The sequence below is a fragment of the Protopterus annectens genome, chromosome 12.part0 (genome assembly GCF_019279795.1).
Source record: "Protopterus annectens isolate FY-2018-M chromosome 12.part0, PAN1.0, whole genome shotgun sequence".
Lineage (NCBI taxonomy): Eukaryota > Metazoa > Chordata > Ceratodontiformes > Protopteridae > Protopterus > Protopterus annectens.
Genome location: NC_056746.1, coordinates 382,788,457 through 382,813,544, shown reverse-complemented (window position 1 = coordinate 382,813,544; position 25,088 = coordinate 382,788,457). Strand labels below are relative to the sequence as shown.

Genomic DNA, 25,088 nt, shown 5'->3' with positions numbered 1-25,088 from the left:
ACATTCAGCTCACATCCATGCTGTATGCTTGACTTCAGGTGCATTTCCTGCAAGATAAATACTTCCAGATGCCAAAAGTTTGACATTCATGTTGGATAGAGCCCAGCAATATTCCAAACAACCAGGTAGAAAAAAAAAAGTTAAAGTCCCTGAAAATTATGTTTGCAGCAAAACCACCGAAGTATGAATGTATTTATTTGTAAACCACTGAAAGGTCAGTTATTGTGAACAGTGTGTTTTGTGTTTCAACTTTTTCTCTCCCAAAGTATGTATTAATACCTGTATAGAAAAGAAACGTTGCACTGAGTCAGGTTTAGTTTTTTGACACTGAAACAAAAGTTATGCTATAGACATTTTGTTTGAGGGGAATATCTGTATTTTTTGTTTACTTTTTTCAGCAGTGTTCATAGGCTCATAGGTTGTTACTAGGCTATCGGCCCTAGGGCCTATTATACAAGCCTAGCCATCACAATTCCCTGGGTATTTCTTCCCACACTATTTACTTCCTGGATCCCCTGTCTAGCAGGGTGACTGATGTGATCCCCAGGGTGAATTTCCTTTCTCCCATGAAATTGTCAAGGTTCCTTTTGAAGAGGGCCAAAGAGGCGGTCTGCTTGACATGTATGGGCAGTCTATTCCAGAGTCTGGGGAATCTCTGGGTCAGGAACCTATCCCTCCAGCATGTTTTGTTTATTGTGATGACAAGGTTTAGATCCCTGGAGCGTGTGGCTCTGAGGGATTGGGATTTCTTTAAGTGTAGCATGTCCAACAGCTCTGGATTTGACATGGCGTTATATGCTAAGCAGAGATCGCCTCTGAGTAGGCTATATGCAAAGTACAGTTGTGTACACTTACCATAAATATAGATGTTCGAGTGTATTCACTGTTGCAGTCATTACATTTGGGTAATCTGCTGGCTGGAATGCAGAATTATCTCCCCTTTGTTCTGCGGATTTGGATAAAAAGTTGGCAGATGAATTGTTTGGTTAACAGCCAGACTGGAAACGACCTTAGGCATAAAAGTAGGATTTGTCCTCAGACACACCCTGTCTGGGTAAAATATGATAAAAGGCTCTTTTCTTGCTGAAGTAATTGCTAGTAGCAGAGCTGTCTTCCATGATAAGAATTTTATATCCGCGGTAGCAGCTGGTTCAAATAGAGGCAGGGTGAGCTTTTCCAACACATAATTGAGGCCCCATGGAGGTAATGGTGATCTTCTAGGAGGCCTTAAATTTTTGGCTCCTCTAAGATGCTGCTTTAGTAAAGGATGAGAACAAATTGGTGGCTCTATTGTAATGAGCCAAAATGGCAGAGGCATGGATTTTAATTGATGAAAAATATAGGCCTTTGTCAAGCATCTCAGTTAAGTATTGTAATATCTGAGGAATGTGTGGTTCTGCTGTATCAGTTCCTTGTACTTGATTCCAACTACAGAATCTCTTCTATTTGTCAGCATAAGATTTTCTAGTACTAAGGCTTCCAAAATGACATCCATCACAGCTTTATGAGAGGTGTCGTTTGTAAGATTACAGGATTAGACATGCTGCCAGGTTCAGAGTCTGTAGTTGATTGTGCAGGATCTGATTGTTTTGCTGGGACAGTAGTTGTGGTTTTTGAGGCAAGTTCCAAGCTGGGTATTGAGACAAGTTCCTTAGGATTGGGTACCAGTATTGGCTTGGCCAGTCCAGGGCAATTAATATAATCTTTGGCTTCTTTTGTCTGACTTTTAGGAGGACCTTGGGTAGAAGAGGCAGAGGAGGAAAGGCGTAAACTGATAGGTTTTTCCAACTGAAGGATAGGGTGTCCACTTTCCATGCTTGTCTGGGATAAGTCCTTGTGCAGAATCTTTTCAGTTGATAATATTGAGGAGAGGCAAATAGATCTATGTCTGGGCTCCCCCATTTCTCTGTTGTCATGCTGAAGGCTTGTGGATTTAGTTTCCACTCGTGAGGATCCATAAGGTTTCTGCTTAAATAGTCTGCCAGAGTGTTTTGTTTTCCTGGCAGGAATTGAGCTTGAAGATTTATTTGGTAGGTCAAAGCTGTGTCCCACAGTGCCATGGCTAATCTGTAAAGGGGGTATGAGTGTGTGCCCCCTTGCTTGTTTATATACCACATGACTGTGGTGTCCGTCTTTAATCAGTAGTTGTCCTGGATAAAGTAAGTCCTTGAAGGCTGTTAGGGCATTTTGAACAGCTAGCATCTCTTTCTGGTTGATATGTAGATGCATTTGATTTGGTGCCCATATGCCCCGAATGAATCTTCCTGCCATGTGGGCCCCCCAGGCATAATCTGATGTGTCTGTTAAGGTTTGGCTAGCAGGGGGTAGAGTGAAGGGCCGTCCCATGATGTTCTTCATCTCACATTGCTGCAGTCCTAACACTTGGGTAGTCCGCTGTCCCTCGGTCGGCCCGAATATCAGAGTATAAGGCTGACGTCGGTCAAGGCGCATTTGACTGACATCAGAACGTCAGGGTACAAATGCGCATGACCGACGTCATATCCTCAGTCTTTTTTGCCGCATGGTCCGATGCAGAAGCAGTGTTGCAAGTGCCGTTCGGCGTTCTGAAATTTTTCGAATTCGGAGTTTCAGACCGAAGTCAGAGTTGGTTAAGTACCCCGTTGGGGAATATTTTGGTTTTTTCTTGCCTCAGTGGTTTACCGGATGTCAGAAAAAGTGAATAACTGTATTTCTTGTGGGAAACAGATACCGCATAGGGATTACCATAATTTGTGTATACCTTGTTTGGGACCTGAGCACGACGTTGTTGGGTGTCGCTTTTGTGCTAGGTTCAATAAACGCACTATAAAGCGAAGGTTGGATTGTGCCAGGTTGGTCTTTGGGAAGCGGTGCAATTACAATATGCTGTCGGATGCTCCGCCGGGCTTCCTCAAAGAAGCGTAAGGACAAGGCAGTTAAACCTAGGTTAGAGGAGTCGTCCGAACCGGACGCGGGTTCTTTAGAGGCGTCGGTGGAACCGACGGAGGCCTCTCTGGAGTCCCAGGGAGAAACTTTGTTTTTACAGGATGTGGCCTCCCAGGAGGCAGGTCAGGCTGTAGGGGCTTCTCAGATAACTGTACTCCCCTCCCTTCCTAAGGTGTCTAGGCCTTCTCTTTCTGCTTCCAAGGCTTCTCCTAGAGGCAGGTCTAGTTTAGCTTCTGTGGGTGTCACTCCTAGTTCTTCAGGTTCTGTGCCCAAGAAGCACATGCTTAAAATGGCAGAAGATTTAATTACTTTAATTAGAGGCTCTATGCCCCCTCCTGATAAGAGGCCCAGGATGGAACCAGTGTTGGGGGATTATGAGCAGGCTTGATGTGTCTGAGTCTTGACTGAAGACTTGCAGGAGTATTCTCATTATTCTGATTCTGATGTGGATGATTCTACTCCTTCTGCTTCTCCTCCTGAGGATTTTTCTTTTCAGAGACCCTTCACTCCATGAGAGAGCATTTTAAATGGGAGGGTCAGGACTTCTCTGATTCCAGGAAAAGGCTTAGGAATTTTTGTTTTACCCCAGCATAGGCCTTTAGCTATACCTCCTGTTCTGAATGTGGTGGAAGATGTGTTTGCAGAGGCTTCTCTTAATCCTGATTCTTTGCCTCCTGCTCCTGTTAAACCAGATAGGTATTACAGGGTGCCTGAAGCTCATAAGTATCTTTTTAAGAGTCCTAGGGCAGACCCAGAAACTGTTAGCCAGGGGCCTAAGGGGTTAAGGCTTCTGTTGTCAAGAATCCGGTTCCTGCTGATAAAGAGGCCAGGGCCTTGGATAGATGGGGAAAGAAAGTTTATACTTCTTCCACTCTAGCCATGAGAGCTTTGAATTGCCAGTTTCACATGTTGAAATATCAAAATTATCTCCTTTCACAGTTGAAATCTAAGGTTGATGCTCTGGCGGAAGGTATTGATTGTAAAGAGTTACAAGATTTAGTGCATGTTTCTGAACAGGTGGGTAAGCATTCTTTGCAATGTGGTTTTGATGCTGTACAGGCCTCGTCTAGGGTGGCTGCCACTGGGACAGTTCTTCGCAGGCATGCCTGGCTGAGGGATCAAAATTTATCTGACCATGTTAAAACTAGGATTTTGGATGCCCTTTGCAATCTGATGTCTTGTTTGGTTCTCCTGTTGAGGCAGTTTTAAAGAAAATGGAAGACAAGGCTAAGTCTATGCAGACTGTTAAAGATTTTTTGCAGGTTCAGCCTCCAAAGTTTAGTAGAAATTGGCCTACTAAGGGGTGGACGTATCCTTCTTATGATTCCCAGTCTAGGGGTAGATCTAGACGTGGCGGGGCAGAGGTCAGGGCTCTTTCAGGCCTAGAACAGGGAGTTCTCCTGCACAGTCTTGGTGAGGGCAGGGGTCAGTCCTTTCGTAAACAGACCCAATGACCTACCTTTTCAGCTGCCAGAACCTTCTCGCCTGGCAGCACCTTTGGGAGGAAGGTTGGCACTTTTCAAAGAAAATTGGAATTTGATTACCCAAGACAGATGGGTATTGGATATCATACATCACGGCTACAGGTTTTATTTCCATACCTTGCCTCCTTTCAAAGGCATGCCAGACATTCCTCCTCAACAAAGAATAGAGGCTCACAAGCAAATTTCTCTGTTACTCCAAATAGGGGCCATACAGCCGGTTCCTATGCCAGAAAGGGGCCTAGGATTTTATTCTCGTGGAGACCAATTTTGGATTTGTCTATCCTCAACACTTATCTGGACATTCCCAAGTTCAAAATGTTGACGTTACAACAGCTTTTACCTCTGCTGGGCAAGGATCACTGGATGGTAACTTTGGATCTCAAGGAGGCTTACCTTCATGTTCCTATCAGGCTAAGTTGCAGGAAGTATCTGCGTTTTCGGACTGGGACTTCTCACTATCAGTTCTCTGCATTGCCCTTTGGCTTATCTACTGCACCCAGAGTATTCACGAAAGTTCTGGCTCCAGTGATAGCTTTCTTCAGGCTAAAAGGAATACAAATCTATCCTTATTTGGACGATTGCCTGATTCTGGCTCAAGGGAGGGACGAGCTTCTTCATCATTTGGAATATGTGATAGCAGTGCTAAGATGCCTGGGGTATTCTGTGAACGAAATAAAGTCCAGTCTAGTACCCTCTCAAGACATGTGCTTTCTGGGTGTAAGACTGAATACAGCATCCCAGATGGCCTTTCTAACCCCGGACAAACAAAAGAATCTTTCCCTTTACTTCCATCATCTATCTCTTCAGTCCGGGCTGACTGCAAGGACAGTCCTTCAAGCCTTAGGGTTCATGGCATCTTGTATTCTGGTGCTTCCCAATGCCAAACTGCATATGAGGAAGTTGCAATGGTATCTCAAAAATGTATGGACACAGCACTGCCAGGATCTGGACACTGTCATTCAAATAATACCTTGCATTCAGAAGGAATTTTTGTGGTGGGCTCAGGAATGTCACCTAAACAAGGGACTCTCTGTGACCCGGCCAGAGGCGAGTCAAATTTTAACGACAGATGCCTCAGACAAAGCTTGTGGAGCTCATCTAAACGGAAAGTGGATACAAGACAAGTGGCCTGTCAGACTACAGCATCTACATATCAACTTGAAGGAGATGTTAGCAGTCCAGTTTGCATTAATAGCTTTCAAGGATTTACTTCTTCCAGGGCAGGTGTTGATTCTAACAGACAACACAACTGTCATGTGGTACATCAACAAGCAAGGGGGAACACATTCTTATCCTCTATGCAGGCAAGCAATGATTTTGTGGGAGACAGCTCTCAGTTTACAACTAAGTCTTCAGGCAAGGTTTCTGCCGGGAGCACAGAACTCCTTAGCAGATGTGTTAAGCAGACAAATTATGGATCCCCACGAGTGGAAACTGGATCTTCATATATTTCAGAAATTGACAGTGTCCTGGGGAACTCCAGACATAGATCTGTTCGCTTCTCCACTAAACCACCAGCTGCCAAAGTTTTGCACGAAGAGGTTTCATCCCACAGCTTGGAAAGTGGATGCTCTTTCTTTCAGTTGGAAAAATCTTCATGTGTATGCCTTTCCACCTCTGCCTCTCCTCCCAAAGGTACTTCTGAAGGTCAGACAGGACAAGCCAAAGATGATTTTGATAGCTCCAGATTGGCCTCGACAGCACTGGTACCCATTACTGAGAAGTCTAGTACGGAAGCCTCCATGGCCTTTGCCTTTGATTCCACATCTGTTGTCCCAGGAGGACAGTCATTTGCTCAATGTCAAACTTCAGTCTCTTCACCTAACAGCCTGGCATATTCTGTTTTAAACCATAGAGGGTCTCAACTTCCACAACAAGTTTTGAATGTGATTTTGGAAGCTAGAAGGCCTAGTACAAGGAAAGTGTACGCAGATAAATGGAGGAGATTTTTGTTTTGGAGTGCAGCTAAGGATTTGGATGTTTCTGAGCCTGATTTAAGTGTGGCTCTTCAATATCTTACTGAGTTATTGGACAAAGGTTTGTCCTTCTCTTCTATTAAGATTCATGCTGCAGCAATTTCAGCTCACTACGACTGTGACCCACCATTGTTTTCTCATCCTTTGTTCAAGCAATTTCTTAGAGGGGCAAAGAATATAAGACCCCACGAAGAGCTCCTACTCCTGCTTGGGATCTCAATTTTGTGTTGGAGAAACTCACTCTACAACCTTTTGAGCCTGCAGCTACTGCTGAGTTGAAATATTTGTCATGGAAGACTACTTTTTTGTTGGCCATTACCTCTGCAAGAAGGGTTTCTGAATTGCAGGCCCTTATGGCAGTTGAGCCTTTCTTAATTTTCCATAAGGATAGGGTATCTTTACGTACTAATCCTTCCTTTATGCCTAAAGTGGTTTCTAGTGTGGCTTTAAACCAAACTATTCATTTGCCTACTTTTTATGCAAATCCCCAAAATAAAGGGGAAAAGATTTTGCACACTTTAGATGTACACAGGCAGTTGCGATATTATTTGGACAGACCTAAAGGGTTCAGACAATCTCAGCAGTTATTAGTTTCTTTTGCTTTGTGCTCTCAGGGCAAGCCCGTGTCAAAACAAACTGTTTCTAAGTGGATTGGATTTTGCATTGCTTTCTGTTATTCCCATCATGGCAAAGAGATTCCAGCTGGGATTAGGCCTCATTCCACTAGGGCTACTGCCACTTCCACAGCTTTTTTGAGGGGGGTGGCAACTAAGGATATTTTGGAGGCAGCCACGTGGAGTTCAGTGCATACCTTCTCTAGGCATTACCACCTTCCACTGTATTCTAAATCCAGGGCTGGTTTTGCCACTGCTGTGTTGCAGGGCATTTTGGCAGCTCCTGCTTCATTATAGTTTAGCCATCCTCCCTTACCTCTGCTTTGGGATTCTACCCAAGTGTTAGGACTGCAGCAATGTGAGATGAAGAACATAGTACAGTTTTGTAGCTACCATAAATGTAGATGTTCGAAGATCCACATTGCTGCAGTCCAATTTACCCTCCCTCCTTCCCCTCTGTAGTTTGAGGTGGTTGTGTGGGTTGAGTTATCCATCTGAGGTATATTGTGTATATTGTATATTGTATATATTGTATATATTCTACATATTTTTGGTGTTAGGCTGGTTGGTTGTTTAGTTGTTGTCTATGGGTTTTGACCTTTCTTTTTAGGGTCTTCTGACATCTGGGGCAAGAAAAGACTGAGGATATGACGTCGGTCATGCGCATTTGTACCCTGACGTTCTGATGTCAGTCAAATGCGCCTTGACCGACGTCAGCCTTATACTCTGATATTCGGGCCGACCGAGGGACAGCGGACTACCCAAGTGTTAGGACTGCAGCAATGTGGATCTTCGAACATCTACATTTATGGTAGGTACAAAACTGTACTTTTTGGTGGCAGGCCTTTGCCCACCATAGAAACTCCTTTTGCAGGCAGGGAATGAGAGGAATCATTGTTTCCAGACTGTGTGAATGTTGACTCCATAAATCTTTTAGGTACCATTGAAGTTTCCTCATATGCAGTCTTGCATATGGAAATTAGTAGGATGCAGGATGCCATGAAACCCAGAGCCTGCAGAGTTTGTCTTGCAGAAGACTGGGTTTTTGTTGCCATCAGTTTGAAGTAAGTAGTCAGTTGCCTTTGTCTGGCGTGAGGTAAGCCATCTGGGCAGTTGTATTCAAGCTTGCACCCAGGAATGTTATCTTTTGAGAGAGTACCAGTTGCGATTTCTTTTTGTTTATTGTGTACCCTAGGCATGTTAGAAGCCTTTTCACAAACACCAGGTGTCGTAGAAGAGTGTCCTTGTTCTCTGCTTGAATGAGACAGTCGTCCAAGTAAGGATATATTTGAATACTACTTTGTCTGCAGAATGCAATTACTGGTGCCAGGCACTTTGTAAAGATCCTGGGCGCAGTAGATAAGCCAAAGGGCAGTGCAGAGAATTGGTAATGCATTAAGCCAGCCTTGAATCTGATTGATCTTATGCAAGACTGTCTTATTGGAACATGCATGTATGCCTCTTTTAGGTCTAAAGTCACCAGCCAAGCATTCTTGCCTAGCATGGGCAGAAGCTGTTGTAAAGTGAGCATTTTGAATTTTGGAATGTCCAGGTATGTGTTCAAAATCGATAAATTCAGTACTGGCCGCCAGGCCTTGTCCTTTCTGGGTACCAAAAACGGTCTTGAGTAAAAACCTTGTCCTTTTTCCTTTTCTGGTACTGTCTGAATGGGCCCCCATATCCATGAGGGACGAAACCTGTTTCTGTGGCTCTGCCCATTGTTTTGTGTTTTTTTTGGCAGATCTGGCCATCCATTTGTCATTGGCAGAGTGTGGAAATGGAATCTGTATCCCTGTGATACGATGTTTAGTACCCATTTGTCCTGGGTTATTAACTGCCAATTTTGAGCAAAAAGTGCTAATTTTCCCCCTATGGGTGCTGCCAAAAGATAAGTGCTTGGTGTAGGCAGAGGGAAGTCATTGGAATTACTTTCTGTAGGTTTGCGCTTAATCTCTTCCAGATTTGGAGGTGGATGCGCCCCATTGCTTTGACCTATATGAGTCTTAAACCTGGTACCTGGAACCCTTTGGGCGTCCGGATTTGCCCCTTTGAGCTCTGTCTGACACAGGAAAGGACCAATTTTTTGTAGGCCAGTGTCTACTGAATCTTGGTGGCTGCACTTTAAGAAATCTTTAACAGTTTGCATAGACTTAGCTTTGTCTTCCATTTTCTTTAAAACCTCTTCTGCCTTAATACCAAACAGAGAATCATGCTGTAAAGGTGCATCTAGCAATTTAGCTTTAACATGACCAGGCAAATTTTGTTCCTTTAACCAGGCATGCCTCCTAATCACAGATCCAGTAACTGCGGCCCTGCAGGAGGCCTCTAATGAATCAAAACCACATTGCAAAGTATGCTTTCCAACTTGTTCAGCTGCATGCAATAATTCCTGCAATTCTTTATTTTCTGCACATTCTGAAATCAACATCATTTTCTGTTTCAGCAATCCCATAACATGTTGTTGGTACTTAAGCATATGAAATTGACAGTTTAAGGCCCTGATTGCCAAAGTTGCAGATGTATAAACCTTTTTTCCCCATCTGTCCATTGCCCTTGAATCTCTGTCGGAGGGGGTAGGGTTTTTTGCTGTTGAGGCCTTAACTCCCCTTGGACCCTGTGAAATAGTTTCAGGATCAGCAGCAGAGTTTCTAAATAAAAAATTATGAGAGTCAGGGACCCTGTAATATCTGTCAGGCTTACTGGGAGCCGGAGGTAAAGAGTCTCAGGGGTCAGGCTTTTGACTCAGAGAACACATCATCCACAATGTCTAAAACAGGGGGAATGGCTAAAGGCTTGTGCTGAGGGAGAAGAAGGAAATCCCTGAGCCTCTTTTTTGATTCCTAGAAGTCTTGACTCTCCCAGTGAAAATGCTCCCTCAAAGCATGCAAGGTTTCTCCAAATGAATAATCCTCAGGAGGAGATGCAGATGGAATAGACTCCTCAGCATCAGAATCCTCATAGGGAGGTAAAGATAATTCCTGATCAGAAGAGGAATCAGAAGAAATAGAAACCTGATCTTGAAGATTCATAGTCAGTCTCTTGCCTAGGCCTCTTATCTGGAGGGGGATGGGTACCCCTGATCAAGGTAATAAGGTCTTCAGCCATTTTGATCATCTGTTTTTTAGGCATAGAGGCCTGTGCACGTGGCTCAGGTGTCGGTTTTTTAGTTTTAGAAGATGCCTTTGCCTTTGGTTTTGCAGCTTTCGTCGGTTTGATATATAAATGTTGAGGTCTGAATACACCCTTAGAAGCCGGTGACTGCTCAGCGGTTCCAGACCCATCCGAGGGAGATGCATCCGTCAGTCCAATACCTTGAGTATCTTGCGGCATGCCGGACTCCACATCGGTGTCGGTAGAGGCCTGCGACTTGAAGGTAGTGGGTATCAGGGGCTGCGAAAGCGCCTCACTGAGTACCAGCGAACCGGCAACTGGCTTAGGAGAAGCTTTGTCTGTTTTGGATCTCGACTGCCTTTTTCTGTCCTTTTCTTTGCCTTTTTTTATGTACTCCTGTAGTTGGATTGCTGACCGATGACATTTCTGGGTAGTTAAATCTGTTTCCAAAATACTTAGATGCAAAAATATACTGACATTGTATAGTGCGTTGGTTAAATCTAGCACAAAACTGACAGCCAGGCACATTGTGATCAGGGCCTAGGCAAGGAATACAGTATAAATGGAAATCTTTGAGATATTTGCTTCCCACAAGTAATACAATTATTAACTTTGTCTGACATTGGTAAAAAGCAAGAAAAAAGTTTCCCCAACGGGGTACTTAGCTTTAGTGAAGACTTCAGTTCTGAAACTCAAACTCGAATATTACAGTAGTCGGCCGACTGGTACTTGCGAAATGCTTCTGTTTCGGGCACCGCGCGGCAAGAAAGACTAAAGAAAATTGCGTCTGCTGCATGTTTTATACCCCCTGACGTCATGGAAGGGAACACAACAGCCGACGCAGGACCCAAGACTTTGGAATTCAGGCCGACTGAGGGCAACCTGTCAGCAGATTACCCAAATGTAATGACTGCAACAGTGAAACACGAAGAACATGAGTATAGCTGGATTGTTTTAAGGCGGTCAGCATAGGGCATCTGCTTTAGGCCTGTGATTCTTTTAGTGAGGTATTTCTGCGGCCTTTCCAGTTCTTGCAGGTGTCTTGAGAGGTACATACCAAATGGGGCGTTCTATTCTATAATGGGTCTAATGAGGGATGAGTACAGTGGGACAATGACCTCCTTTTTTCTGGATGAAAAGCCCTTAGTAATGCGGTTTGCCACATAGAAGGGTTTCTTGACTGTTGTGGCTTTGTATTTGCTGGGTTGGCAAGTAATGTGCACTGGCTATCGCAGTAAAAACTGACCTTTGTCTTAGGAATGTTACTTCTAATGTAATATCCTGAGTAAATGTCCAAAGTTAAAATACTGTTGTCAGACATTTGCTGTTAATGCAGCAGAGCTGGCACAGGATTGCTAGCATAATGCTGAACTTAAGGTTTGTGTTGGTTTTCAGGGACAGTAAGCGGGATGAGAAGAGTAGAAGCTCATCAAGAAGAGGCCCAGGAAGGCCAAGAAAGAGAAAGCACGGGTCTAGTGCCATGTCACCACCTGTGGAGAGAGGAAAAGGAGAATCCAAGAGTGGAAAGTAAGTATTTTTTAAACCCTGCCATGATATCAGAAAATGTTTTTGTTCCTGTTCATTGTTTAGCTGTCTGTTTTCAAAAAAAACAGTTGAGTATAATGAGAATAGCCATATCATCATCACAACCCCCTTCTCTCCATTTTTTTTTTACAGGACGTCAGGGAGTTGATTGCCTCCACATCTCTGAATTCAGTGCTATGACAGACATGTCGGAGCATCACAGGTCTTCTGTTACACAAGGCAGCTATCAGTTTGTTGGATGCTGCTGTTTCTCTTTGACTTCTTCCTGCTTGTCCTATATCTTTACCAGATTGACTCCTGCTTTTCCTGCACATGTACCCATTCCACCATAATCTGCTTTCTTTGACCTTCTCTGCAGTTGTTGCTACATGGGCTTTTGCTCTAATGTCCTCATTTCTTCAGCTGTCATGCAGTGTGCATCCTATCACTGTCTCAAGCACTTCATCTCCATTATCTCTAGCTTTCTCAACTGCTCTGCCTTCACTGCCCTTGTTTCTGTACCATATAGTAATACGGGTTTACCCCACTGTTTTGTACACCTTACTTTTCAGCTTCTTTGGCATTCTTCTGAAATACATTACCCCTGACACTTTGAGCCAGTTGTCTGAGGTCTCTCTGATTCTAGCTTTGACCTTATTCAGACTTCCTTTCTCAGACATCACTTCCAAATACCTGAAGCCGTTTACCTGTTCCACATCTCATTTTTCATATTTTTCCAATTCCCCTATTTGCTTCTGTGACAACTGTTTTGTTTGTTCTCAGTTTCTTCCTATATGCTTTTAGTTTTGCATTGTGTTCCCTTAGCATTTGATGAAGTTCTTAAGACTCTGTTTATAATGCCACATCTTCTGCATATAGTAGCTTAGCTGATCTCTGTCTTCCAACCTGTGTACTAATAGGCTCATACGTGTGTACTAGGCTAATGGCCCTGGAGACTTTACAAGTCTAGCCCATAGAAGTGCCCTGGCATTGTGCCACACGACGTTAGTTCCTAGTGCCTCTATCAAGTAGAGCCACTGGAGTGATCCCCAGGGAGAACTTTCTATTACCCATCTCCTCATCAAGATTTCTCTTGAAGAGGAACAGCGAGGTACTCTGCTTGACATGTATGGGAAGTCCATTCCAGAGCATGGGTAGTCTCTGGGTGAGGAACCTGTCCCTCCAGCATGTTCTGTTTGTGGTAATGAGGTTGAGGTCTCTGGAGCATGTGGTGCGGAGGGATTGAGATTTCTTTAGATGTAGCATTTCTAACGGAGCTGGGTCAGACATGGCTTTGTAAGTCAAGCAAAGATCACATCTTAAGTAGGCGATATGAGACAGAATAGCTGGAATCTTTTGAGTCTGTCCATGTAGGACATGTGTTTAATACCTAGGATCCTCCTCATAAGGTACTTCTGTGGCCTCTCTAGCTGGTGTCTAGTGAGTTACATGCCAAATGGAGCATTATACTCTATGATTGGTATAATGAGGGAAGAGTAGAGAGAGAGAACCTCTTTCTTCCTGGATGCAAAACCCTTGGTAATGAGATGTGCCACATAGAAAGACTTTCTGACCACAGTGGCAATGCAGTGGTCGAAGGAGAGGTTGCTGTCAAGCTGCACCCCCAGATCTCTTATAACGCCTTCAGTGTTCAGTGGGCTCCCATTGATGTGGTAGTTAGTGGGAACTGAGTTTTAACCAATAAGGATGAAGACGCATTTTTTGGCGTTAAGCTTAAGGCCATAGTTTCGACACCAGTCATTGGTCTCAATGAGGCCTTTCTGCAGGATGTCTGCATCACTTGGGGAGTTATTAATGGCTCCCAGCTTGCAGTCGTCTGCGAACTTGGTCAGCCATAGTCCCTTTGTGTTGGCCTGGACTTCTGAGAAGTAGATGCCGAACAGGCCTGGACTTCTGAGAAGTAGATGCCGAACAGGAGAGGACCCAGGACTGATCCCTGTGGGACTCCACTCATGACTGGTCGGCAGTCTGACACTGAGTTCGCTACTTTCACGCTGTGTGCTCTGTCTGTGAGCCAATTTGCAACCCTCCTAGTAATATAGGGGTTGATGCCTAGTTTGGTGAGTTTATCAATAATTCCCCGAGTGAGGAATGGTATCAAAGGCCTTGGCCAGATCGAGGTAGGCTATAAGTAATGCCTTACCTTCATCCACAGCCCTGGTGACTGACTCAAAGAAGTCAACGGGTTGAGCAGGCATGATTTCCCTTTCACAAAGCCAAACTGCGTGGGGTCCAGAGTTTGAAGATTTCCTGTATCTTTGTTATTCAGGTCCATGATGCGCTCCATAGCTTTGCATATCAGACTGGTCAGGCTAATGGGGCGATAATTCCAGGGTCTGTAGTCACTCCCCCATTATGGAGAGGGATGACTGTAGCATAGGTTCATACTAGGCTATCTGCCCTAGGGCATTTATAAGCCTAGCCAGAATGTGTTTGGCTTCCGCCACCCATTTTAAATTTAGCAGCGTACCTTTCGGTATGGACAAAGCCTGAGGTGAAGCTGTGACTGAACAGGGCACACAGATGTGGTGCCACTTCACTTTGTAGTACATGTAGAACACAGCCAAGGGATATTATTGGGTCCCATGGAAACTGTATTCTTGGCCTTGGACAATGCAACTTTAACCTGGGCTGCAGTAATGCTAGGTGCCCGGCATTCTTCCAGTATTGTGATTGGCCCTTGAAAGGGGGGGGGTAAAGTTGGCACTGAATCTGTCTGCCAGTATGTTGGCAATATGTGTTGGTTCAGTATAGGAGGTAGACATTGTGCAGTAACTCGGAGCACATCTTGGTATTGCCGTGGAGGTTCTTAATATAAATATAAAAGGCTTTGTGATTGTTCTTAGTGTCTGCTACAATTCTGCCTTCATAGCTGGCTTTAGAGGATTTAATGAGGGATCTCAACTTTTTCTTGAGGCTAATAAGGGAGTTTTTCCAATCTTGGGACTTCACATTTTCTGCAACAGTTTCTTCTGTTGTACAGTTTTTTTAATGGCAGGGGACCACCAAATTGGCTTCCTTTTTTTTTTTTTTGAGGAGAGCATCTTGGTTCTGTTGGGGTATAGCTGGGGTATAGCTAGTTCCATGCATTTATGTACATGTTCGTACAGTGCATTGGTGTATGATTCGGCAGTCATGCAGCTATTTTCCATTGACATGGGTGCCGTGAAGTTAGCCACCTCTTTTTTTAGGAGTCCAAAGTCAGCTTTGAAGAAGTTTTTCAAGGTGGTTACTTTTGCAGGGGGTGTGGGTGAGATGTGCATTTCCATGGTGATTTATGGTTGGATCTGACCAGTGAGGGATTGACTATTGGTGTAGGGCAACGGTTGCCCATGTTAGTAATAACCAGGTGACAGATGTTGCTTGCTCTAGTGGGGGTCAGAATGAGCTGGTCAGGGCATTGGAACTGATGAATTTCAGGAACCGTTGGGTCAGTGTATTGGTGCTCATGTAGTTTTCCTAGTTGATGGAGGAGTAGTTGAAGTTTCCAGTATGAAGAAAAGTGGGCTAGAACTGAACCTCAACACCCAGTCCCACTGGGAGCCCCTCATACTGGAGTCATTGGGTCCTTATACATTACCTACATAAATTCTTCCACTGTTTCTGGGACTTTTGAACAATTGCAAGATTGCCTAAATCAGCTTCCTTAGAATCCCAAAAACAGGATTACTGCTCTAAAACCAACAAAGGAAATCCCTGAAGAACATCCTATAAAAATGCACTCTTTGATGCCAATAAAAACAAAGCCAAAAACTTTGAGCACAGTAAAATAAAAGTATGTGTACTTTACTGTCCCTGAACTACTTGGGACTTCATCAGAAAATAATGAATCTAATTACTTTAACAACTTATATAATTAAAAAAATAAAAGTCACATAACTTGTCTCCACCAATCAACCAACACACGATTAACTAACTAGTGAACAGATAGTCAAAGTTCGTAGACAGATAAATCAGTATTACAACTTAGATTAGTTTATTAATGTTTTTAACAAAAAACATCATTTTTTTGTACTTTTATATTGGCCAGCATTAATATGTAAATGAGTGCTTACATCAATATTTTCACAACAAAGTTTTTTTTGTCAGTTTAGTACTGTTTTTAATACTGGTTTTGCCTGTCTGTGAACTTGGACTGTCTATTTAGTAAGTTAATTGTGTGTTTGTTGCTTGGTGGAGATAAGTCATGTGATTTAATTTTCTTTAATTATATAAATTGTTAAAGTAATTAAATTCATTTATTCTAATTAAATCCCAAAAGCACATGTACGTTTACTATATTGTCAACATTTTTGGCTTTGTTTTTATTAGCATTAAAGAGTATGTTTTTATGGGACGTTCTTCGGTGATTTCTTGCACTAGTTTTCAAGCATTAATCCTGTTTTTGGGATGGTTTATAGTTTTCTTGGAATCTTGTCATATGCTTTCCCCAGGTGTGGGAATGCCCAGTTTGACACACTCTGCATCTCTAACTTATTTTCCACTGTGCGTCTCTGAAAACATTGAGTCTGTTATGTTGCATCCCAGTTTGATTCCACACTGCCATTTTTCTTTGTATTGTAAACAAATGTGAAAAGTGAATGTCCACTTACCAGTCACTCCACCCAGTACATTCATGGCAGTGTAACAGGAGTTTGATACCTCTGTACTGTTTGCAAATATCAATGTTCCCTATGTTCTTGTACACTGGCACTAGAATGCATATTCTCCAGTAATCTCTGATATTCCTTTCACTCCATACTACTGTGAATAGATTCTGGATCCACTTTTCTATCAACTCACCCAACATATTGAGCATAACGGCCATCCTGTCATTGGAATCTGCTGCTTTCCCTGTCGAGGAGGGGCTCGTCTTTCACCCTAGCTTTGTCTGGGGCTGTGTAACTTCTGTAGGGCATTCTTCATTCGTATACTGGTGGTCATACTGCTTCCATCTGCTTTTAATGTCCTATGGGACTGGAGAATTTGGTCAGGACCTGTGGCACAGATTGATAAAGCCCTTCTTGTCCTCTAGATGGTCTTGGATTAACTGGCAGCGCTGAGGCTGGGGGAGCCAGATGGGGAGGGGATTGGGATTGAGCAACTTATGCCATCTCCTTTATTATATAGTGAAGAAGGCTACCTAAGCTCATTACAGTATTAAGAGCAGGGTGAGCTGTATGCTGCAAGCACTTGCCTGTTTGGTTAGGAGGCTGTGCACCATGGAAGAGTGCAAGTTCTTTTCATAGGCAGCATTTGTGGAAGCCTGTAAGGCTGTTGTGAGGGTGGAAGAGGGGGTAGGGCACATTGTTGGCAGCAGTATGACACTGCATCAGTGTCCTTTATCTTTTCACTAGTCCCTGATGTGGATTGGATTGAGCCTGGGGGAGACTAAGGCATGCTGAATGAGGTGGCAGCTAAAAGTCAGTCAGGTGCAGGGAGGGGAGAAAAATGTAAATGTGCTGCTACAGGCTGCATGTTCTTGGATTTATGGCTGCCGTTGACTTGAGAGAGTACATAGGGCATCAGAGATGGTTATGGCTTTAAGCTGCTCGTAAGCTGTGGGTTTACTGAAGGTGAGACATTGACACAAATGGTATATGGTGCAGGAATTGGCCAACTCAAGAGCCAATGTGTGTTTCTGTATTTCAAGTTCATCTGTAAAATCTCCCTGAGTGTCACTACAGTCCATGTTGGGGGGATTCCTTGTGTTTGAGATACCAGTACTTCTGCTTTGGATGTTAATATTGGCTCTTGAATTTGTGTAGCATTTAGGTTCTACCATTGTCGAGCACAGACTGCACCCCTTTAAGGTTAATTACACCATGCTGATTGTATGCCAGCTGAAACATGAGCTTGTTCTACACGCTTTCTTACTCTTCTAACTTCGTAATGCGTCCTTTAAAATGTGTGTGTACTTGTTAAACATCCTCTCCATGTCTGTGGGAAAGAATGAAGAGCAACATGTTAGATGAAATAGTGCAAAGTACTCCTTAGCTTCCACAGTACATATAATTTCCTTCTAACAGAGTTGTATGACTTAGTGTTATAGTTGCCACATTGGATGATATACAGTGTAGCTAATAACTCCTCATTCTACCCTCCCACCATGCTAGCAGACCGCATTTATGGCTGACAAATAAGTTTTCCCTAATAGTGAAGAAAGACTTGGTAGGCCAGTTTAAAAAAAAAAAAACTCTTAACCCAGACTGGTAAAGTTAGGCTAACTGATCACTAATGGTTACTTGCACCTTTTGTGTTTCCCAGTTTGATGGATTTTGCAAACAAAGTTCAGCAGCATGAGAGGGAGGATAGGCATAAAGTATGAATATTTACTAAACTAAAACAGAGTAATTGGTGACAGGTTTCAGATTAGTGAAAAAAAAATAGACCCAGACTAATGTTTAAATGTTATAAATTTGTTTTCTGTGAGCTGTTAGCATGTTGTACAGATTTGTACGTGAGCACATTGTGTTACATTTCCTACGCAAGTAAGGTAATTCAGTATTAAAGTGCTATGTCTTGTTCTGTAATATCAAACTGAAAAAGAGTTTCCGCTGTAGCAGCTCTCCCCTCCTTTTGTTTTGTTTCCTAGAGTTTATTTGCATACAGCTGTAGTTTGGCAGTGGCGTCACAAATGTTGCTGACTTGGCTTTATTTGCTCTGCAGTTGTTATGAAGTGATTGCCCCTCACAGGCACACATGCAGTTGGGGATGCACATGATGCATATTCTCCCACTTGCATTCAGTTCCTGAAGAATATCCCATTCTGAAACATATGAACAATTAATCCTAGTAGTAGACTGTAGACTTAAACATTCTGTTAGAGTTATGTTTTTCTGTGGGACGTATTTGTACCTATAAGCAACAGTTTTGTTTTTTTAATTTTGGTTTAGAAATTTGAAAAGTGTACTCTTGAGCATTCTGCAGCATTTAAGATAGCATCTTAGCAGTTTCATTGGCTTCTACATTTCCATAATGGCATGTTTGTAAATTTTCAGTACTGTGTTCTGTACGAAGTGGCATTTCACTTTGAACCCCCCCATGCTGTTAAGTGTCTGCTTTTTTCAACATGTTCTGAGAGGACTGATTTTGCCATTTGTTACTGGAACACCTGTTCTTGGGTCTGCATTATGTACTGGAGCACATGTTCTTCCATGGCTCATGCTGTGGGGATGTTATTTCCTCTCTTGTCGTGCATTGGCATGCTTAACTATTGTTGAGTAGACCACTAGTTGTTAAAGTTCATCTGCCTTTGCTGCTGGTTCCAGGCAATCAGGCTGTAGCTCGCATGTTAGGTTTGATCAGTAAAGATGATTCGGATTACTTTAGTGGTTGAGGCCAAGCACCTTTGTGGCCTTGGTGACATTATTCATTTCAGTAGTCCTTGCTGATGCGTACTGATGTATGGCAAAACGTATTAGTCACAAGACCGAACAAAGGCAGCATGAGTACTTGTTTGTATCATAAACTGAGAGATAATGGCACTTGGGAGAACGGTTTGTCCCATTTCAGTTACCTGATGAGCAAGCATCTCAAATTGCTTTCACACAGAAACTGTGCTGGTTGAACCTGGTTTGTACACATCTAAAAAGTGTACAGTTCTGGCATCCTGTCTAAACTAGAAATACACTTTCAGTAAATGTATACTTGAGCAGCTACAGCTAGTTTGTATGTTTGTACAGTCAATTGTTATTGTCACAATGCCTACTCAGTCACTGCATCTTGTATCAGGTATTAAAATGCATCATTTCTATACTAAGCTTCTCAAACAGGTTTCCAGCCTGCATGTATTTGTCAGTGTTTTATACATGTCTTGCTTTTAAGTTGTGTTAAATACTCTATATATATATATATATATATATATATATATATATATATATATATATATATATGAAGCTTTTCTCCTTGAGCTTCTGTAGAAAAAGGGGCTTTGTTGGCTCAGTTGGTGTATCCTAAATGTAGGCAAACAGATGATTATACTTGGCAAGTGTCCCAGTGTAGCCGTGAGTAGAGCATTTCATTGCAGTAACGAACAGTTATCCTTTTCATGTTGCTTACTGTTTGGGCTGTAAAGCTCATAGCTTTAAATTCTTGCACCATTTTTTTGTTTGTTTTTGTGGCGAATACTGAGATGCAGCTATAAAATGCTTTATACTGTCTGACTTCAGAGTTCCATTGAAAATTGTGGTCTTTTGTCACTCTGTTTGCTCAGATGACCCTACTCCTACAAGCATTGTCCTCAAAAGTGCATCCCCCCGAATGGTGGACTTCATATAAATCAGTTGTTGCCAAATTGAATGAATGTGCATCAACTGCTAGGAGAAAGGCATGAGAAGGGTCAGTAAAAGAAAAAAAAAAGTAGGCATTCATGTAGTGCTGTGATGCACTAGATCATTTACAGGGGTGCAGATGTACTGATGTATTCTGTACCATTTGACACTGAATCATCCACTGACCTGTTGCTATTTCTTTATCATAATGTCAGAGACTTACTTCATTGTCATGATAGTAAGATGTCTCTTGTAATATCTTTCTTCATCCCCTACCATGGCTTTTCAGGAATCCCCCCCCCCCATCCACTCAGTAAAGTGTTGCTTTACTGTGAAGGCAAGATGGAAGACACTGTCATTTTTTAAGATCTTGTCAAGTTTAAGCCATCCTTTTGCCATCAGGTAATAGTCTTGTCAATGTAGTGTTTTTCCTAATACGCACATATGATATTCATGTTTTCAACTGTTAGATATGTAGTGTTACCATAGTGGAATGTTAATGCTGAGGTCTTTAGGATTCTTTAACTGGTAATATAGTCAACCCATCAGCATTATTGTGTTGCTTTTTACTTTTATATTCAGTAAAATAAAAACACAGATGACAACGGCCACACAGTGGATGAATAAAGTATAACTGTGTCACTGTGACTGAAGTCAATAAAGTTTTCAGCCATTTTATACTTGGTTTGTTTTTACTTTATATTCATTATTGCATGTACCAATAGAATGAGGGGCCAAAGTTATCTGGTTGTACTTTTGGACTGAGCAAGTTGTGGTATGTCACTAGTGTAAATCTTCCATAACCATACCTGTGAAACCTCTGTACAAGAAGACTCAGAGGTTCTTGGTCCATCTCCGCATACCTTCTGTCCACTTTCACTGAGGAGCTTGATGTAAAAGGAATGTGTTTTCCAAAACTTTCCTGAAAGTTGTGCTCAAAGTCAAAGCCATCTCCCTAAGAAGAAGCACAAACCTTTACTTTGTAGAATGATCTTTCTGATTCTGTCCTGCCCAGTGGCCATCTTATGTTCACATTGTGTGCTATTAATGAACAAACAAAGACTGCTTGTGGGGTGGTTAGACCCCCCCCCCCGAGCCACTGTGAGTCCTACCTAATTCAGGCATTTATAAATGGGTACTTATCTATTCACGCTCATCTTAAGGAAAGTCCTGGTTGTGATTTAAGGCCCATCAGATGGCTTTTTTATGTCTCAATTAGGAAGGAGTTGGGTCAGTAGTAGGGAAGACAGGACAGTACTTTTATTCTTCTAAATATGGCCCAATTTGTTCTTTTTATGCAAGTAATTTCCACTGCCTTGGTATAGAGGGGTCAAGTCCTGACTGCAGCCCAGATCTGTTTTCAGTTTGTGACTCTTGTGTTTGAGGCACTGGCCGGGGAGGTGGATGGGTGTGGGTGTACCCATCCTGGGGAGAGTATGGAGGTGTGCATTCTTTGGGCCCACTGAGGTTTGGTTTCCTTCCTGAACACTGGAGAAACCGTCACAAGGTGCTGTCTCTGGGTAGGCAAAGCATCTTGCCAATGTCAACCCATTGTGGGAGAGAAAGGAAGTTCAGATCTGATGCCCTTTACACTTTTCACTTTTGGAATGCAGTACTGAATGCATGCATGTGGGGGTGGGAAAACAAGTGAAAACACTCTTCGGTAGCGGTGTGACCTTGCTGCAAGATCCTTGAAGTCATGTTTAGCCCAGGGGAAGCCAATGCTGGTCCCGTAGATGTGTGAACAAGGAGAGGAACTGGGAGAAGCTTATCAACTGTGGGGAACTGCTAAGCAAAAACAAGTCTTTGCATAGATAACCAGTAATACATTTTGCAGTATGTAAATGCTTAACATCGACAATATCTATAAATGCCTTTGCAACGTGCACACACACTAAGTTCTCTCAATGTTACTTTATATTTAGTAATTGAAGATTAAAACTTTGTAGGTTAATTGTCCTTGTTCAGGCATAAAACAGCTGTCATTTAACTGCTGTATGATTTACCCAGTACATTTTGCAATATTGTTTTCATTAGAATATTTGAAATCATTAGTTTAGGGAACATATTGCAAGGAAATTTGTTTTAATTTAATATGTTAAAGTATACATAGCATTTCTTGCAATATTTTTTAAATATCCTCCAGTATTTTTTGGTTGGAGTATGTGGTTGTGCCATTTAAATCTCCATGAAGTTATTTCTAGTCTGTTGCATCATTTTCATCTTCAAGTTGAGCTTGCTTAATTTCTTCCATTTAAGGTATATATTTTCACAATTAAACCATCCCTGCAAGAAGGTGCTCTTTAACATGTAAAATGAAACTTTAGAGGCAGTGCCTCATCAAAGTTACACTGGCATTTTTTGCCTCTTACAATTTGGAGTGGAGTTGTTCTTTTGACTGTGTCAGTGGAAAGTTCTCTCTGACCGTGTTTGTGCTGATATCACAGGGGCTGCCATTTTGATGTGATTTTTGGTTTCCAGACAGAGCTGCTGCTGCTTCAGTTCCCCAGTATGTGGTGCTATTTTACCCCTTCTTTCATAGCTCCATCACCGATGGCTTAGAAATACATTTTCACTTATCCAAATTCTAAGTAGTTTATGCAGAAATTTTGGGGATAAAACATAACTTGAAGCTACTGGTCATTTATCAAACACTTTGGAAATGCTTCACTATTTTGATTGTAATATAATTTTTCAAATTTTAACTGGATTGTGGCTGGGTGTCACTTATGCCTGCTCCACCTTGAAAGGGGGGATAAGTCTAGAAAGGAGTTACATTTGTAACATTTGTGTGTTCAGATAGACAGCATTCTATGAACACTATCAGCTCTTTCCAGTGTCCTTTCCCAAAAGTAACCTATGGAATCCCTTGGGAGGAATGTCTGTGCTGTGTAATATGTCCTTCTGAGTAAGACAACAATGTTTTGACTACCTTTTTCGCTATGTCAGGTTACAAAAAGTGTACATACAGGGGACAAAACACACAATTGTTGGGAGTATGTGTCTGTCTTTACCAATATAGTCTTGTGATACAGGCAGGAATTTTGACCTCAAACTTTGGCACAGATTTTTTAAGGTTCTCAAAATATGCTAACTACCATAATGTGGTTAGTTCTCCCCACGCTGGAAGAACGCTCATACCTTTTGTTACAGCTGTGCAAAGTTTGCCATTGACAGAGTGCTTGTTTGCATTCCACTGTAGTGAAGTTTCAAATCCAAATTGATGGCATAATTCCTGCATTTTGAGCATTGACCTTAATTTGATAGGGGTATAGAGGGGCAAATATTGGTAACAGTATAACAAGGTTCTAACTTGAAGTAAGGGAAAGTAAAATGAATGATATAACAGAGCAGTTTGAGGTTTTTATTTTTAGCTTCCTCCACGTCAGCTGTACATGGGTTTCTGTTTTTATATATTTTCATATTTTTCCTTCTGATTTTAGACAGTGTAAGAGCGTATTGCTGTCTGAAGATTCGAAGTAGGCTAAGGACTGAAAAAGAAGTTGAAATGCCTGAGTCCTGAAGATGAGGATGAGGTGGAGCATGTGAGTGGGAAAGTGAAGGTGAAGAGCAAGGTCTGGGAGGAGCAAGATGCATCACCCAGTTTCTCCCAAGAGGTCAGACAGCTAAAAACATCTTTATACTCATTTGAAAGTAGCTTGAGTTGTGCACCAATAAATCTCCAAAATGTTTGCAGAGAGTCCATGAATACAGTAAACCAGATGGCTTTGCCTTACTGGTATATGTTGTACTGCAACTCTCACATTTCAGTATGATTATCAAATGGGTGCAACTTTTGTTTTATTTAAAATAGATATGGCATCAACAAGACTTAAAACTTGTGTGTGTGTGTAGTATATTAATATTGTATTATATGTGTGTGTATATGTAAAAGTGTGCTTCTATGTATATTATGAAGAAAAGATGTTTAGCCAGATGTATTTAATTTTTTTTGTGAAAATATAGCGGTACAGTTGGTCTAATTACTTTGTATGGAGCTGCTCAAGACAGTTATTTTTTCATTAGTGGTTATGGTATTAATATTTAGAGGTGGAGGGGAACAGCCCTCATTTGTGTTGTGATCATTACTTTAGAGTTTTTTTTTTTTTTTAATTGTGTTTAGTTTTCTAATTTTTCAGGTTAGTGTATGGATGATAGCAAATGTAAATGCATTGCTTGCCTTTGCGATTGTTTGGTTGCAAGGTTTCATTCTTTTTTTTGTCACCGATGAATAGTATACCTGTGTGTGTGCACAGATGTATGTGAATGTACCTGTGTATATAGAAATATATTGGAGTGTATCTCAATGTTTTGCCTTCTCATGTTTCTTAAAGCCCAAAATAATTAGGGAAAAAGGGCACAAAATTAGGGACAATTTTACATAAATTCACTTAGTTGTTAAAACAGGTTTTTCATAAACATGCACTTTCTGAACACAAATATGAGACTGCACTGTCTGGTATTGATGAATGTAATCCCGGCGATTTACGGGAAAAAACCCTGACTCCTTGCCTCCTGCTCCTGTTAAGCCTGATAGGTATTATAGGGTGCCCGGGTTCATAAGTATTTGTTTAAGAGTCCTAGGGGACCCAGAAACTGTTTCTCAGGGGCCTAAAGGTGTTAAAGCTTCTGTGGTTAAAAATCCTGTACCCTCTGATAAAGAGGCAAGGGCTTTGGATAGGTGGGGTAAGAAAGTATATACTTCTTCCACTCTAGCCATGAGGGCGTTGAATTGTCAGTTTCATATGTTGAAATATCAGAATTATCTCCTTTCACAATTGAAATCTAAGGTGGATGCTTTGGCGGAAGGTACTGAGTGTAAAGAATTGCTGGATTTGGTTCATGTGTCTGAACAAGTGGGTAAGCATTCTTTGCAGTGTGGTTTTGATGCTGTTCAGGCCTCCTCGAGGGTGGCTGCTACTAGTTCTGTTCTTCGGACATGCCTGGTTGAAGGATCAGAATTTAGCTGAGCATGTTAAGACTAGGATTTTAGATGCTCCTTTACAGTCTGATGTGTTGTTTGGACCGCCTGTAGAAGCAGTTTTAAAGAAAATGGAGGACAAGGCTAAGTCTATGCAGACTGTTAAAGATTTTTTGCAGGTGCAGCCTCCGAAGTTTAGTAGAAATTGGCCTGCTAAGGGGTGGACATATCCTGCTTATGGTTCCCAGTCTAGGGGTAGG

At 42.1% G+C, this 25,088-nt stretch overlaps 1 protein-coding gene across 1 annotated transcript in view; it reads left to right on the top strand.

The window, feature by feature from the left end:
* Positions 1 to 25,088, top strand: part of TNRC18 (trinucleotide repeat containing 18) — a 725,141-nt gene that overhangs the window by 382,405 nt on the left and 317,648 nt on the right. The window contains exon 11 of the mRNA XM_044088920.1: positions 11,506 to 11,637. Coding sequence (XP_043944855.1) covers positions 11,506 to 11,637 — 132 coding nt within the window. The remainder of the gene's footprint in view (positions 1 to 11,505; positions 11,638 to 25,088) is intronic.